This window comes from Papaver somniferum, chromosome 3 (genome assembly GCF_003573695.1).
Source record: "Papaver somniferum cultivar HN1 chromosome 3, ASM357369v1, whole genome shotgun sequence".
Classification (NCBI taxonomy): Eukaryota; Viridiplantae; Streptophyta; class Magnoliopsida; order Ranunculales; family Papaveraceae; genus Papaver; species Papaver somniferum.
The window spans coordinates 104,350,869-104,369,569 of record NC_039360.1 but is presented as its reverse complement, the minus strand read 5'-3'; the positions used below and the strand labels follow the sequence as shown (position 1 = coordinate 104,369,569).

General features: G+C 38.8%; 1 protein-coding gene across 1 annotated transcript; it reads left to right on the top strand.

The window, feature by feature from the left end:
- The first annotated feature begins 3,007 nt into the window (after nucleotides 1-3,007).
- Nucleotides 3,008-4,159, top strand: LOC113359820. Its single transcript, XM_026603396.1, has one exon. It carries the CDS (start codon nucleotides 3,008-3,010, stop codon nucleotides 4,157-4,159), a length of 1,152 nt encoding a protein of 383 aa, XP_026459181.1.
- Nucleotides 4,160-18,701: the final 14,542 nt, after the last annotated feature.

Sequence of the window (18,701 nt, the reverse complement as noted above, 5' to 3'; positions counted from 1 at the left end):
AATGCACATGTGATTAATGTCAGTCATGACGGGATCCATTCAATGACCAGGCGGTCATCAGAAGATGAAACCAGAAGAATCTCAGGCAGTTAAAAGAATGGTACTTGACAAATCATATCGATTTTGTCAGTGGAAATGGAGCAGAAATTCTGGATCTTGGCTGCACGAAGATCGAGTTCTATAAGGCAGACATGATAGGTGTATATGCTCCCCACAATGATGCTATCGTTATAACTTCTTGGATTGGCATGTTTCGTGTACACTGGATTCTAGTGGATACAGGAAGCTCGGTGAGCGTGCTGTTTCAGGAGATTATTCCTCTATGAATCTCCCACACGACTTGATCGAAGAGGATGAAAATCCAATTATCGGTTTCAATGGCGAAGTTACAAAGGGAATTGGAAAAGTGACGATACCTATAACAGTGGCTGACAAGTCCGTTCTAGGAAATTTCCTGCTACTTGACTGTAGAGCTCCCTACAATGCGATCATGGGACGAGACTAGATGCATGAGATCGGTGCAGTCACATCCTCATATCATCAATGTTTGAAGTTTGTTACCATTGAAGGAGTCGTGAAAGTTAGAAGCGACCAGATGGCCGCCCACAAGTGTCACGAGAGTGCAATGGATTAGTACAAGAAGTCAGAAGTTAACGGGAACCAAATCATATGAGTCAAGCAGAAATAGCAATTACAGAATCCTCTCCCTACAGAATCATATAAGGGGGAGGACGCAGCTGAACCCCCAAAAGTCGAGAAACTGATCGAGGTCCAGATTGGAGATGAGAAGCACAAAACAACGTTCGTATGGGCAGATCTGCCTGCACGCGAACGTGATGGTTTGATTACATTACTAAGGGCAAACAACGACGTTTTCGCATGGAGTTTTGCTGAGATGCCTGGGATAGATCCGAAGGTAGCCTGACACAGGCTAAATATCGATGAGAAGTTCCATCCAGTTCGTCAAAAAATTAGGATTATGGCGCAAAGTATGAAAGATGGAGTTACTGCAGAAGTCGAAAAGCTGTTGGAAGTAGGCTTTATTCGACCAGTGCAGTATCCTCGCTGGCTATCTAATGTCGTACCCGTTCCAAAGAAGAATGGTAAAATTCGTGTCTGTATCGATTTTACTGATTTGAATAAAGCATGTCCGAGTGATCCGTATCGGCTGCCACGGATAAGATATTTGTTGGATGCAACCTCAGGGTATGGGAGACTGTCATTCATGGACGTTTTTTCAGGGTATAACCAAATATCTTTGTTCGAGGAAGATCAAGAGCATACTGCGTTTGTGACTGACAGAGGAGTTTACTGCTATACTATGATGCCGTTCGGGCTAAAGAATGCAGGGACGACCTACCAGCATTTGGTAGACCATATGTTCAAGGATCTGATTAGGAAGACGATGAAAGTGTATATCGACGATATGGTAGTGAAATCTGAACAAAAGGAGTCGTATTTTCTTGATCTGCAGAAGACATTTGATATCTTGAGGCAATATCGAATGAATCTCAATCTAGCAAAGTGTTCATTCAGGCTGTCATCGGGAAAGTTCTTTGGATACTTGATGACGCACAGAGGAATCGAGGTGAATCCGGAGCAAATCAGAGCCATCAGAGAAATGTCGTCCCCAAGAATGAAGAAGGAGGTCCAGAAGCTGGCGGGACGATTAGCAGCTTTAAATCGTTTCATTTCACGCTCTTCGGATCGATTCAAACCATTCTTTGATGTGTTGAAAAAGCAGTGAATTTTGGTTAGACGGATGAGTGCGAAAAAACTTTCGATGAGATCAAACAGTATTTGTCAACTCCTCCAGTTTTAGTGAGTCCAAAAACTAGACAACCTATCGGAGTTTATCTGGCTGCAACGGAGAATGCTGTAAGTGCAGTGCTTTTTGTTACGGATCCACATGAAAATCATGTTTACTTCGTCAATAAATCTTTGACGGGGGCGGAAACACGGTACAAAAATATTGAAAAGATAGCACTTGCACTGTTCCATGCATCTCATCGCCTCAAACCTTATTTCTAAGGGAGGCATATCGTTGTCTACTTGGAATACCCGCTGAAGAGAATCCTGGAACGTGCTGATGATTCCAGCCGACTATCCATATGGTCAAATTTTCTGGGGGCGTATGAAATCAAGTACGAGACCAGAACTGCAGAGAAGGGACACGCCCTGGCTGCACTGCTAGAAAATTTTTCTGTGACGACATACAAACATTTACCGAAGAAGAAGAGGAGTTGTTCAAACCCATAGAGCCAACCACCGATTAGACTGGGGGCGAGTCGCAATAGAGGTCGATACACCTGAACCATTATGGACTGTATTTACTGATGGGTCATCGAATGTTGGTGGAGCTGGAGTTGGATGTATCATCCTTACTCCTGAAGGTTCGAGGATCGAGAAAGTGACCAGGCTGGGTTTTGAAGCATAAAACAATGAAGCTGAATATGAAGATGCAATTATCGGTTTAAAGGTTGTCAAACAGTTAGATGCGAAGAACGTGAAGCTGGTGACTGATTCAATGCTAGTAGTTAACCAGTTTCTGGGGACCTACAGAGCCAAGGAAGAGAGGATGACCCTGTATTTGGATCATATGAGAGAGCTGGCAAATGAGTTCGACCAATTCTCAATTGGGCAGCGACCGCGGTTGGAAAACAGGCACGCAGATGCTTTAGCATATCTTTCTTCCGCAGTCGAAACTGATACCACCCGTTTCGTTGTAGTGGATTTCCAAGAGTTGCCTAGCATCTCCGACAGCCAATTTGTTCTGGCTCTCGAACACGCTAGTGGGGGCGACAGGACAACTACATCAGCACAGGGAGATACCTAGAACATTGACAGCAATATGGATATTGATAGTCCAGTGATTGATGATTCAGGCAATCCTGCTGAAAACGCTTCAGACTGGCGTCAACCTTATATCAGGTATTTGACAACCAATGAACTCCCAGAAGATGAGTAACTTGATTCAAAGGTGAAAAAGAATGCTTGGAGATATTCAATGATCGAGGGGGAGATGCACCGCAAACCTGTAGATTTGGAGCCATTTTTGCGGTGCATATCAACCGAAGAAGGGCAACAGATATTGGCGGAGGCTCATGAAGGAATATGTGGCAACCATTCTGGAGGGCGCAGTCTCGCGCACATGATACTTTCCCAGGGATACTTCTGTCCATACATGCAGAAAAATGCTAAAAAATACGTGCAGAAATGCGTGCCATGCCAAGAGCACGCTCCAATTCCAAAAAGGCCCGCCAACGAATTGCATCCAGTTTTTAGTCCCTGGCCATTCTCTATGTGGGGACTGGACATCGTCAGACCACTTCCCAAAGCTCCTGGAGGCGTTAAATTCGTACTAGCCGCTACTGATTATTTCACCAAATGGGTCGAAGCAGTGGCACTAGCACACGTTACCATATATGATGTGAAAAGGTTCATATGGGGGAATATCGTCTGCAAACTTGGAATCCCAGACGCGATAGTATCATACAATGGGAAGCAGTTCGATTCTGGGGTGATCAAAGACTTTTGCAAGAACCTTAATATCCGCTACAATTTCTCATCTCCTTACTATGCTCAGAGCAACGGGCAGGCAGAAGCGACCAATCGCGTTATTATGTACAATCTCAAGAAAAGGCTAGAGAAGGCGAAGGGAAAATGGATAGAAGAATTCCCTGTGGTCTTATGGTCCTACCGGACAACCCCAAAAAGATCCACTGGATTTTCCCCATTCACACTGGCTTATGGGACAGAGGCAGTCATACCCACCGAGGTACATCTCAAGACTACCAAGACTCGTGTTGTCAAGTCTGGAAAAAACGACAGCATACTGGCTTTAGATAAAGAGTTCCTGGAAGAACAAAGAGAAACAACTTTACAACAGTTGGTCCGATACCAGCAGGAAATCAAGCTGAGCTATGATCGTAAAGTCAAAGAACAGTCATTCAAACCAGGGGAATATGTCTTGAAGAAAACTCGAGCAGCCACAATGGAACCAAACTGTGGAAAGCTCGGAGCAAACTGGGAAGGTCCATACATAGTGGACAGGCCAACATCTCGTGGCTCCTATTGTTTAAGGAACCTCGATGGAACTAAGGATTCAAAACCATGGAAGCTATGGAATTCATTCCACTTGAAGAAGTTTTACCATTAGGAGTAGTCTCAAACCTTGTTGTACTGCACTCTTTTTCATTTATGATGGTTTTATCCCACTGGGTTTTCCACGCAAAGGTTTTAATGAGGCAGCTGTTGTCGAGCAGTAGGTACTTATCCTGTTATTTCAATTCAGAAATTTAATTCAACATTGTTTTGTTATTCCACACTCTATCAGAATTGTTCGTGTTTAGTCATAAACTACTACGGATTCGAATTGCAAGGAAGAACACTTCGAGCCTGCTGCCAACAACATCCCCAACACCTTATAAATAAGGAAAATGCACCAGTTCGAGCATTCTTATCCTGTTCCAAACGTACCCCCATCATATGAGACACCTGCATATGTGGCGAAAATTTTCACATGTCTAAGCGTGTGACAATGTACACATCTCAACTCTGTGCGCATCTTGAATAGTAGGATTGACCCCCTGCGCGAATTCAAGATAGCATAAAAACTCAACTTCTCATTTCATGCGCGAGCAAAATGCAGCAGAGAGGTGCACCCTTGCGCGAGCATTGAGCAGCATGACACCACTACTGGGGGCGAGTTATATATCGCCTCAGACATTTGGGGGCGATATATATAACACTCCAGTGCAATCATTACATTCTTGGGGGCGAGTTGCATAACACTCCAAACAACGCGCTTGGGGCGAGTTACGCAACACTCCAGAAAAATGCAAATTCAGTAGAATTGGGAAACCCGAACTTCTTAACCCATAACAGGTTATGGATTAAGAGGGGGCGATGTTTGTACCTCAAATATTCTACACCAAAAATGGGCTAACTTAGGCCTACAAAGCTCCTCCTATCAGCCAAGTATGGTTAATTGGGCCTAATGTGCTCCTCTTGTTAGCCAAGTATGACTAGTTACGCCTTGCAAACACTCTAAACATAGAAGCCCATATGCATAGGTCCAAACCAAGCAAGTAAGGACCCCATCACCACTGCCACGTCAGTATGACACGTCAGCAATAATGGTTAACCAACAGCTGCCACATCATCAGAGAAAAGTCACGTCAACAGTTAGGGTCAGCTGCCACATCAACAACCATGATGACCTGTCAGGCTCCACATCAGCAACCATGACGACACGTTAGGTACCACGTCAGCAACACTGTTGACATGTCAAGTGTCATGTCAGCAACCATGCTGACCTGTCAGGCCCACGTCAGCAGTGAAGTGGTCGATGACATCAGCAGTAACTAACACCGTCAGAATATGCCACAGATATTCTGTTAAAGTAAACGGCGTCAACACTTTTCCGTTAACAGCGTCAGCATGACGTCACCCCGCCGGTAACAGTCATCTTCTCCGGCGAAGTTTCCATCTCCGGCAATGACAGATGCCGGCGGCAACAACCGGCGGCCACCTCCGTCCGGAAGTAACTCTGCTATGGTGCAGCACGACACAACTTAACTGCATGGATCTGTTTTAGTGCAGCGCGGTACAACTTAATACCGTAGCCCTGATTCAGCGCATCGCGATGTAGCGTAACTCCATACTCGTTGGATTTGTGCACCCCTCCTCTGCTCAACTAATGGATATTTCAACCCCGAGCCGACCCGAGCCATGCTGAGCCAAGCTAGCCGAGTTGCAAGCTAGTCAAGCCATTGGCTCAGTATTTTTCAGCCCCATCCAGTTGGCCTTGCGGATTTGTGCGCCCAATATGGGCTTAAGCAAGTTTGTTACTTCTTGGGCTTGGTATTTCACACTATTTCGTGGGTTTGGTCTCTTTCATCCATTCTGATTTAGCCAATTCCATAACCCATGAAGAAGATTCTGGAAGCATGTAGGACCAGTCAATGCAAGTTATGACAGGGAGGCATGTAGGGTCAGTTATGACAGGGAGGCATGCATGGCCAGTTATGGCAGGAGGCATGCAGGGGCCAGTTATGGCAATTGATGCCTACCACAAAATAATACTGAAATTAGCACCATATAAATACAGGGGTCACAACCCCAAAAGGTAAGCAGTTTTCCACACAAAAACTCCTGTGAAAAACTCTGTCTAACTTTAGCATCGGAGGTTTTTTTGCAAGTACTCCCCTATACTGTTCGATTGGAGATTAAAGCAGCGGATCGATCTTCGATAAAATCATCATCAAATTCGTGTTTGGGGTAGAAGTAATTTACCATACAAACAATGGTACACATACCAAGTATACATAACATCATTTAAAATCAAAATCCAGGGGTTTAAGTACGCATACCCGTTTGCATACTTCTACAGGTCATGAAAATTCATTTGCAAACCCGTATGCATACTTGCCTATAGACGTCGATATTCGGTAAACTTGTTTTGGCCGTAATTTCTTCGTTCGAACTCGGAATGACCTCATTCCTTTTGCATTCTCTTCCTATTTGAATTCTCTTGAAAATGGAGATGAGAAACCTTGAATTTGGAGAGTTAAGATTGATATTTTTCCTATCTCTTGTTTTTGAGTGTTTTGCTCCGTTTCGTCGCACTTGTTCCACTTCTCTTGGACTTGGGCACTTGGATTCTTGGTGAATCACAAAGAACGAAGTTCAAGAATGGGTAATAGTACGCACTATTATGGGATTCTTGAATGTTCACAATCATTCTTTGTGAACTATAGTGCATAGTCGTTAATGACTTTGTATGTTCTTCTTTGTTAAGAAAATCTTTTTATACGCCTTTGGTAGCTATTATTGGTGTAAATCCATGCGAAAAATATTGATTCTACCCTGTAAGGACAAATCATCTTGTATGTGCATTACGAGTTTGTCTTGATTTTGTCTAGGAAACTTCGTACAAGAATTTATTCTTGTGTTTTAAGAAGGATAATTAGAGTTTGGAATAGCGATTATTGTGAGTACACATAGCTATGTCCAATGATTTTCATCTTCATTGTTTTTAGATTTATTTATTTAAATTCTAAAGTTGATTTGGAAGATGATTTTTGCAGTATTAATCTTTATGATTTTATGTATTGCAATATGTTATGGGATATGTGTGTTTGCGTCAGTGAATTATTATTGTCCCATACGAGGTCAAAAGTTATCTCTTTCATATGTCGATATGCACAAGATCGATGAACTTTTGACAAACAAAAGTTAAGCCTATTATGTCATTTATTGATGGAAGATAGGTTAAAATCTTTTGTCTACAAAGATTATGTCTATTATATGTCGTTATGCAAATAGTGATGAGAATAGAATGAATCTTTGTATATTCCGCAGTATTGATTTTCCCTGATCCATATTTTATGTATATACTGTGTGGCTCCATAAGTCTTCATATGTGAGCATTTCCAACTAGACTAATCATAGATTCGTTTGTGGTTAATTTGGTTGTGTATTCCGATTAAATTAATCATGGGTCCTCTTGTGATTAGTTTAATTAAGAATTTTGGATACAAAATCATTTTTGTGGTTTATGGTGTCCAAAGAAATCCTTCTTTTCTCATAAAAGTAAGGCCGCTCTTGAAAAAGCGGGGGTACAACAACCTCACCCAATATTTAAATTAGCAATCTATATGGTCTAACTCCAATATAATTTCAAGAGAATCAACTAGACTCAATCTTAATAAAGTATATCAAAGAGTTCTAATATCTCTATTTCACAATGTAATCAGCAAATCGAACAGATAGAAATCCGTGAGCCTGATTATTATGTGAAATAAAAGACCAATGTTCAAGTGTCAATCAATGTAAATCAACAACCAAAGGTTGGATATTCTAATTGATTGATCTTAACGCACAACCTGTGATATTTCAGTTATATAAAAAAATATAATGCGGAAAAGAAATAACACAGACACCAGAATTTTGTTAACGAGGAAATCGCAAATGCAGAAAAACCCCGGGACCTAGTCCAGATTGAACACACACTGTATTATACCGCTACAGACACTAGCCTACTACAAACTAACTTCGGTCTGGACTGTAGTTGGACCCCAGTCAATCTCACATTGATCCAAGGTACAGTTGCGCTCCTTACGTCTCTGATCCCAGCAGAATACTATGCACTTGATTCCCTTAGTTGATCTCACCCACAACTAAGAGTTGCTACGACCCAAAGTCGAAGACTTTAATAAACAAATCTGTATCACACAGAAAAATCTATGATAATAGATAAATCTGTCTCCCACAGAAATACCTACAAGTTTTTGTTCCGTCTTTTGATAAATCAAGGTGAATAAGAACCAATTGATAACCCGGACTTATATTCCCGAAGAACAGCCTAGAATTATCAATCACCTCACAATAATCTTAATCGACGTGGCGAAGAAGACATTGTGGAATGACAAACGTCGAGACGAAGATGTTTGTGACTACTTTTATATCTTTCCTATCGGAGATATTAATCTCAAGCTAATCGTTATGATTGTACTCATCACGATAGAATCAGCAAGATCAGATCACACAACTACAAGAAAGTAGTATCGGTCTGGCTTCACAATCCCAATGAAGTCTTCAAGTTGTTAACCTACGGGGTCTCGAGAAGAAACCTAAGTTTAAAGAAGAATCGATTCTAGCTAATACAACTAGTATCACACAGGAGGCGTGGGGATTAGGTTTCCCAGTTACTAGAGTTCTCCCTTATATAGTATTTCAAATCAGGGTTTGCAATCAATATTAGCTTAGTAACAAAGCATTCAATATTCACCGTTAGATGAAAACCTGATTAGATTCAAGCTAATATCTTTTAACCGTTGGATCGAAAACTTATCTTGTTACACACAAATGAAATGCACGATTTTAGGTTTGTGTAACCGTACCCAAACATGTACATTTGTTGGTTCAACAATAGTTAACCAAATGGTTAGCCATATGAGCACTTTCATATCAACCATATTCTTCTTCACCATAACTAGTTCAAATGACTCAAATGAACTAGTTAGAGAGTTGTTCAATTGTATAAATCTTACAGAAGTATATAAGACACAATTGAAGCAAAAACGATTTGATTCACTCGAATCGATTCATGAACTTTATACCCACGGTTTGCAAATTGCATTCCTTAGTTAATATAAATATAAGTTCTCAAATAATCGTCTTTAGATATTTAACTCAAGTACGCGGACTTAGGTTCCCGGAATGAGTTCACAAATTCCAGTAGATTTTCTCGGGATGAGAACTTCCGCTCGTACGCGGACTGGGTTCGCGGACTGAGTTCACAACTCTAGTTCCGGTTTTCCTGATAAAAAAAGTACGCATACTTTGGTTCAAGGAATAAGGACTTATACACATATGTGTTACCACACAATGCTTATATCCAACGTTGGTTATATAATCTAAACTCTCATTTCAATCATTGAAACATTCTTAGAGGACGTTATATAGTTGTTATTCACAAACCATTTTTCGTCAAATCCATTTTCAAAGTGATTGAAACATAAGGTGAATTTCGTCACTAGGTAAAGATGAACTTGGCCAAAGCGAAAGCTTACCAACACGTATTTCGAGAAATAGATAAGCGAGATAAACTCGGCTCAAAATAGAAAATGTGTATAATCAAAGTCTACATAGCAAAACGACTTTTGTCTCAAAATATGAGATAGAGTAGATAGACTTTTTAGTGATAGATAAGTTCAAGTCTCCACATACATTTCAGTCGATGAAGTTCCACCAGTTCCTTGAGTAGTTCTTCGTCTTGTATGATAATTTCCATGGAGTTCTTGAGCTCAACTACACTTTATATCCTAGTCCGAGACTTAGTTATAGTAGACTAGAAATTAGGACTTATAGCTTTGATCACTAACATTGTCAAACATGCTTGAGATAGCAACGCATGCGAGTTTGACCGAGTAGTGCTCTAACAATCTCCCCCTTTTTCAATTTTAGTGAAAAAACTATCAATACATATTGAATACCAAAATAAATGAATAAACTTTTGTAACTCCTATTCCACATGCCCAATCTTCAACATTACTCGAAATCTTCGTCACTTCCAAGTACTCCAATGATCCCAAAGGTTATAAGTTCAACATCATCGTTGTTGAAAATCCGTATTTATAACAATGAGAAAACAAGAATTCTCAATCATTGTTATAAAGTGTCATAGTATTATTATACAGCATCAAAGTTCAATTGTATCACAACTTCTACAACAATACTATGGTGATATGTATCACTCCCCCTTAGTCAATACTCCATCTCACATGGAAACCACTCCCCCTTACATAATGATCCGAAAACCATATGTATTTGTAGTGTGAACTACATATTAATTCTCCCCGTTTTTGTCAATAAAATTGGCAAAGGTACGAAAACGGGATCCTAATGAAATTTCCAAAAGAGAAATTTCATGACCAAAAGAAAGCACATATCAACTTATTTAGATGCAATCATATAGACGAAGATAAATGCTTTCATCAAGGAGTTTATAAAGATACAAGATAACTCCTATAATATTCCACAACCGTACTCCCCACAAAGATTTGGCAATTAAGCACAAGTTCAATTAAGAACTCTCCCCTATAATATGTCATTCCCGAAAGAACAACAAGAGCGACCTTAATTTCAAAAGAAAAGAAGGATTTCTTTGGTCATAACAACCACATACGACTATGAAATTGAATCCAAAATACTCAATTAGATTAATCACAAGAGAATCGATAATTAATCTAATCGGGAATATACAACCAAATTAACCACAAGAAGTGATGAATTTAATTGGTCATGCTCGACATAAGAGAACTTACGGAGCCTCACAGTACATATATAAAAATTATGGATCAGGGAAGATCAATACTGCGGAATACACAAAGATTCATTTTATTTTCCATCACTATTTACACAATGACATACAATAGACATAATCCTTGTAAATAAAAGATTTTAACCTATCTTCCATCAATAAATGACATAATAGGCTTAACTTTTGTAATGTCAAAAGCTCATTCATTCTTTTATCAATACATGCATATCGACATATGAAAGACTTAACTTTTGACAAGGTATGGGAAAATCATAGTTCACGGACGCAAACACACATATCCCATAACAAATTGCAATATATAAAACCATAAAGATTAATACTGCAAAAATCATCTTCCAAACAATTTTAGAATTTAAACAAATAAACCTAAAAACAGAAGATGAAAACGTTGCACATAGCTATGTGTAATCACAATAATGGCTATTCCAAACTCTAGTTATCCTTCTAAACAAAACAAGAAAATAGAAGATTTACTAGATGGTAAGACCTTTGAAGAATTCTTTATCGTCCCCCAACTCCTTGTCGTCAACAACCATTGGGACATAAGGTTCATGAGGATATGATTTAATATCAATAAACCTTCTTGACTGATGTCGAACCAGGGCCTTCTTAATCTCATGAGTCTTTAAACACGAAAGCCTTTATTTGTTGAATCTCCTTTTGCATCTCCTTCAACACTTCAAGAACATCAGAAAACTTCTGAGAATTTGAAGGAACATCTCTAGGCTTCGTCACATTCCTTCTTTTTCTTTTCAATGTCGGAGCTAACAGAGATTTATCTTTCTCCTTCATGATTGATGGCTTGACAATCATATTAACATCTTTTCCATCAGAAGATATGATACTTGGAATATCCATAAACGTATGGGTTTGTGAGAAGAAATCACAATCTCAACAAGTGGTCTTAAGATAAAGAAAGGTTTCAAGGAAGGAAAAAGGAATATAGGGTTAACCTTTAACAGCTTCGTGCACGCACAATTCTGAACCTTAAAGAGAGTAGAATTGTCGGGAATAACACTCCTTTATTGATAGACAGGGATTCCAAAAAAAACTAAGAAAAGAAGAGCAACCTTTTCCTAAAGCCTGAGAGGTACATAATCTTGTCTCTTTTAATCAGGCGCATGGGACAATATTTACAAATCAACAAAATCAAGTTGCGGTGTGGTGAACAACAATTTGTCCACTATTTTCCTCTTGAGAGGAATCCACAGACCTTTGCCTATCAAAATTATTTGACCATACTTTATTCTCTAATGGTCTTGTTTTGTCCTTGGAAACTAACTTCTTAGACGAAGATAAGATCTTACATACCTCAGCGGTCTTCTGAGCTAGTTTAAGCTTGTTTGCTAGTCGAATTGCTCTTCGTTGAAGTCTGTTGACATGTCTCAATTTGTATTTGTACTTGTAACACTTTGTTAGTTCATGACCTTTGAGTGAACAATATGAGCATGTCAACCGTGAATATAATTCAGGCATCTGTGGTATGCAAACTGCTAGACACATAGTTGAACCTGAAACATTATTCACAGAATTTCCAATAGAAAGGTCAGTTTCATCTTCCAGATTGGTTGAGTTTTCTTCTGAAAGAATATCAAGATTGATGTATGTATTGCTACAATTATCAAAATCAATATTTTCACCAAGAAGTGTAACACTTAATTTCTCGTCTTCATTAGAATCATAGCTGTCGGAAATTTCATCAAGAGTTGCAGCAAGATCTTTGTTCCAAGTGTATTTTCTACGATTTGGGCACTCGTTTGCAAAATGACCAAATCCCTTACACTTAAAGCACTGAGGCATATCCTCGTCATCAGTTTCATCTGTGTCCCTATTTTTAGGAGGAATACGATTATGAGGTTTGATGCTTTAGGCTTATCTCTGGAGAACCATTTACTTCTCCTCAACAGAAGATCCCAAAACTGTCTTGTGATCATCGAGACCGATTTGTAAGATCTTCATCTGATGAAAAGTCTCAGAGTGATCGTCTTCAGAGATATACACTTTTTTTACTTTTATCAAGTAATTTTGTGTCTTTTAGTGCTTTGAACGCAACATCTTTAGATTTGGACGAATGCTCGTGATCAAAGATCTTAAGTTTTCCAACCAACGTATTTCTGGAGAGATTATCAAGGTTATTTCCCTCAATGATGGCATGCTTCTTAGAGTCGTATCTAGATGGCAATGATATGAGAATTTTCATCACTATGTCCTTTTCAGGAATAGTCTTACCCAATGCAAAAGATGCATTAAAAATTTCAGACACTTTGTGATTAAACTCATCAAATGAATCTTCATCTGCCATACGAAGGTTTTCCCAATTGGAATTAAGGTTTTGAAGCCTAGCTTCCTTTTCACTGGTATTACCTTTGAATACGGTTTCTAAGATATCCCACGCATCTTTAGACCTAGTGCAATTTGACACATGGTGCTGAAGATTTGGGGCAATGGCATGTATGATGGCATTCAAACCGTCGGAATTTTTCTTTGCAGCAAGTATCTCGGCAGGACTGTATTCACCAATGTTCTTGGGAACGTTTACATTTCATATTGCCACAATGGGAGCATCATAGCCATTAACTACATATACCCATGATTGAAAATCACGTGCTTGAAGAAAAGCTCGCATACCAATTTTCCACCATAAGTAATTAGAGCCATCGAAGACTGGTGGTACGTTAATAGAGATAACACCTTTGTCCATAAAGTCAGATCGCTACAAACACAGACTTGTAAGGTCTTTAAACGTGTTTGCCTGCTCTGATACCAATTGAAAAGTGGGGGTACAACAACCTCACCCAATATTTCGATTAACAATCTGTATGGACTAACTCCAATATACTTTCAAGAGAATCAACTAGACTCAATCTTAATAAAGTATATCAAAGAGTTCTAATATCTGTATTTCACAATGTAATCAGCAAATCGAACACATAGAAATCCGTGAGCCTGATTATTATGTGAAATAACTTGAACCGTACCAAAGACCAATGTTCAAGTATATATCAATGTAAATAAACAACCAAAGGTTGGATATTCTAATTGATTGATCTTAACGCACAATATGTGATATTTCAATTATATAACAAAATATAATGCGGAAAGGAAATAGCACAAACACCAAAATTTTGGTAACGAGGAAATCGCAAATGCAGAAATACCCCGATACCTAGTCCAGATTGAACACACACTGTATTAAGCCGCTACAAACACTAGCCTACTACTACAAACTAACTTCGGTCTGGACTGTACTTGAACCCCAATCAATCTCACACTGATCCAAGGTACAGTTGCGCTCCTTATGTCTCTGATCCCAGCAGGATACTACGCACTTGATTCCCTTAGCTGATCTCACCCACAACTAAGAGTTGCTACGACCCAAAGTCGAAGACTTTAATAAACAAGTATGTATCACACAGAAAAGTCTATGATAATAGATAAATCTGTCTCCCACAGAAATACCTACAAGTTTTTGTTCCGTCTTTTAATAAATCAAGGTGAACAGGAACCAATTGATAACCCGAACTTATATTCCCGAAGAACAGCTTAGAATTATCAATCACCTCACAATAATCTTAATCGACACGGCGAAAGAAGATAGTATGGAATCACAAACGATGAGACGAAAATGTTTGTGACTAATTTATATCTTGCCTATCAGAGATATTAATCTCAAGCCTATCGTTACGATTGTACTCAACACGATAGAATCAGCAAGATCAGATCACACAACTACAAGAAAGTAGTATCGGTCTGGCTTCACAATCCCAATGAAGTCTTCAAGTCGTTAACCTACAGGGTCTCGAGAAGAAACCTAAGGTTAAAGGAGAATCGGCTCTAGATAATACAACTAGTATCACACAGGAGGTGTGGGGATTAGGTTTCCCAGTTGCTAGAGTTCTCCCTTATATAGTCTTTCAAATCAAGGTTTGCAATCAATGTTAGCTTAGTAAAAAAGCGTTCAATATTCACTGTTAGATGAAAACCTGATTAGATTCAAGCTAATATCTTTCAACAGTTGGATCGAAAACTTATCTTGTTATACACAAATTAAATGCCCGATTTTAGGTTTGTGTAACCATACCCAAACATGTACATTTGTTGGTTCAACAATAGTTAACCAAATGGTTAGTCATATGAGCACTTTCATATCAACCATATTCTTCTTCACCATAACTAGTTCAAATGACTCAAATGAACTAGTTAGAGAGTTGTTCAATTGTATAAATCTTATAGAAGTATACAAGACACAATTGAAGCAAAAACGATTTGATTCACTCGAATCAATTCATGAACTTTATAGCCACGGTTTACAAATTGCATTCCTTAGTTAATATAAATATAAGTTCACAAATAATCGTCTTTAGATATAACCAACTAAAGTACGAGGACTTAAGTTCCCGGAAGGAGTTCATAAACTCCAGAAGATTTTCTTGGGATAAAAACTTCCGCCAGTAGCAGACTGGGTTCGCGGACTGAGTTCACATCTCTAGTTCCGGTTTTCCTGATCAACAAAGTACGCATACTTTTGTTCAAGGAATAAAGACTTATACATATATGTGTTACCACACAATTCTTATATCCAATGTTGGTCATATAATCTAAGTATTGTTGTCGAAGTTGTGATACAAATGAACTTTGATACTGTGTAATAATACTATGACACCGTATAACAATGATCTAGAGCTTTTGTTTTCTCATTGTTATGGCTACGGATCTTCAACAACTATGATGCTGAACTGAACATCTATGGAATCATGGGAGTACTTGGAAAAGACGAAGTTTTCGAGTAATATTGAAGCACCAAGGAGATCAAGCATGTGGACGAGAAGCTACAAAGTTTTATCTATTTTGTAATCCATATGTATTGATAGTTTTGTCACTAAAATTTACAAAAGGGGAGATTGTTAGAGCATTGCTCGGCCGAACTCGCAAGTGTTGCTATCTCTAGCTTGTTTGTCAAATTTAGTTGTCAAAACTATATGTCTTGATTTCTAGTCTACTTATAGCTAAGTCTCGGACTAGGATAGTTAAGTATAGTTGAGTTCCAGACTCCACGACGATCATCTTATGAAGATGAAGAACTACTCAAGGAACCATTAGAACTTCATCCTACTAAAAGGTATGTGGATACTTGAACTTATCTATCACTCAAAAGTCTATCTACTCTATCTCCTACTCTTGAGACAAAAGTCGTATATGTATGATAGTTTTCATACATACACATTTGCTATTTCGAGCCGAGTTTACTCGCCTATCTTTTTCTCGAAATATGTGTTGGTAAGCTTTCGCTTTAACCATTTTTCATCTTTACCCGTGACGAAAGTCATGATATCGTTTCAATCTTGAAAATGGCTTTGATGACGATAGTTGTGAATAACAACTGTTATAACATTATAGAAGAATGTTTCAATGATTGAAATGTAGAGTTGAGATTACCATCTATGGATGTAAGCATATATAGTGTGTTCGCACATTAGTCTATAAATTCATGTGCCGGAAACCAAGTGTATGCATATGTGTGCATACGGTTTTTGTAAAGGAAACAGGTTGGGTACGCGTACCTATACGCATACTCGCGGAACTTTTCCTCCCGGAAAATTCTGTTGAGTTTGGAGTTTACGAACTCATAAACCATTCATCTTAGTTATGCGTACTGGGGGAACTTTTCTACCCTAAAAATTCTGCCGAGTTTGGAAACTCAAATCCGGTAGCTAAGGTACGCATACCAGTACGCGTACCCAAGCTGGTTATTTCTCAAATCGGTAGTTCATGAACTTAAAACCATAAATTATAAGGAATGCAATATTTGCAAACCGTGTCTATATTGTTCATGAATTGATTCAAATGAATCAAACCGATTTTGTTTTAATTGTGTCCATGCATAAAGACCTACGCAATTGAACAACTCTTCAACTAGTTCTTTTGAAGTCATTTGAACTAGTTATGAGAAATATGAATACGGTTAATATGGAAGTGCTCATATGGCTAACCATTGGTTAACTATTTGTGAACCAACTAAGTGTACATGTTTAGGTACGATTACTCAAACCTAAATGAAATACATTTCATTTGTGTGTGATAAGCTAAGTTTCGATCTAACGGTTGAAAGATATTAGCTTGTTTCTAATTAGTTTTTCATCTAACGGTGAATATTGAATGCTTTTTTACTAAGCTAACATTGATTGCAAACCCTGATTTGAAAACTATATAAAGAAGAACTCTAGCAACTGGAAAAACTAATCCCCACACCTCCCGTGTGATACTAGTTGGTTTAGCTAGAGTCGATTCTCCTTTAACCTTAGGTTTCTTCTCGAGACCCTGTAGGTTAACGACTTAAAAACTTCATTGGGATTGTGAAGCCAGACGAAACTACTTCTCTTGTAGTTGAGTGATCTGATCTTGCCATTTTATATCGTACGAGTTCAATTGAAAGATTGACTTGAGATTATATCTCCAATAGGGCAAGATAAAAAGAAATCACAAACATCTTCGTCTCATCGTTTGTGATTCCGCAATATCTTGTTTTGCTACCATACGATTAAGATTATTATGAGGTGATTGATAATTCTAGGTTGTTCTTCGGGAATATAAGTCCGAGTTATCGATAGTTCCTGTTCACCTTGATTTTATCAAAAAACGGAACAAAACTCGTAGGTTTATCTGTGGGAGACAGATTGAAAAAGCGGGGGTACAAGAACCACGCCCAATATTTCGCTTAGCAATCTGTATGGACAAACTCCAATATACTTTCTAGAGAATCAACTAGACAGTCAGACTCAATCTAGAGAAAAGTATATCAAAGAGTTTATATCACAATCTCTCAATTTGATGTTTACTCAAGCAAATAGAAACTGCGAGTCTTTATCAAAGAGAGATAACTTGGATGGTACCAAAGACCAATATCCAAGTGTCAATCAATTTAAATCGACAACCAAAAGGTCGGATATTCTAATTGATTGAACAACGCACAACCTGTGATATCTCAATTATATAACAAAATATAATGCAGAATAGAAATAACACAAACACCAGAATTTTGTTAACGAGGAAACCGCAATTGCAGAAAAACCCCGGGACCTATTCCAGATTGAACACACACTGTATTAAGCCGCTACAGACACTAGCCTACTCCAAACTAACTTCGGTCTGGACTGGGTTCACGGATGGATTCCCACTGTTGCGTCTTTTCAGCTACTTCAATCAAGAAGTCCCAAGAAGCATCAGCAGTTTTGTCTACGAATAGACCATTACACATCGACTCAACCGTTGTTCGGGTGGACACATCTAGACCTTCATACAAAATTTGCACAAGTCTCCATTTTTCAAAACCATGATGGGGACATTGGAGCAATAATTCATTGAATCTCTCCAGGTATCTAGCTAAGGTCTCACCCTCTAATTGCACAAAGCTATTCAGACTTTGACGAATTGTCGCAGTCTTGTGGTTCGGGAAAAACTTTTTGAAAAACTCCTTTATGAGGTCATCCCATGTCATGATGGATTGAGGCTGTAAAGCATAGAGCCAGGCCTTTGCCTTATCTTTCAGGGAGAAAGGAAAAAGCCTTAACTTTAGGGTTTCGTCGGACATTTGAGTGAAACGCAGAGTTCCACAAATTTCCTCGAATTCTCTCACGTGGTGGTACGGATTTTCATTCTCAACACCTCTAAAAATAGGAAGCATCTGTATTGTGCTTGATTTCAGCTCATAATGGCCATTAGCCTCGGGTAGCACAATACAAGAAGGTTGACTGGCTCTAGTTGGGTACATATAATCCTTGAGGGTACGGGGTTCTCCCATTGTTTCTGGTTGATCTGGACTGTCTCCCTCAGAACTTAGAATTTCGATAGGTTC

What these genes read in the sequence shown, in the direction of transcription:
- LOC113359820 (XM_026603396.1), top strand. Translation starts at nt 3,008, where the DNA reads ATGATCGAGGGGGAGATGCACCGCAAACCTGTAGATTTGGAGCCATTT.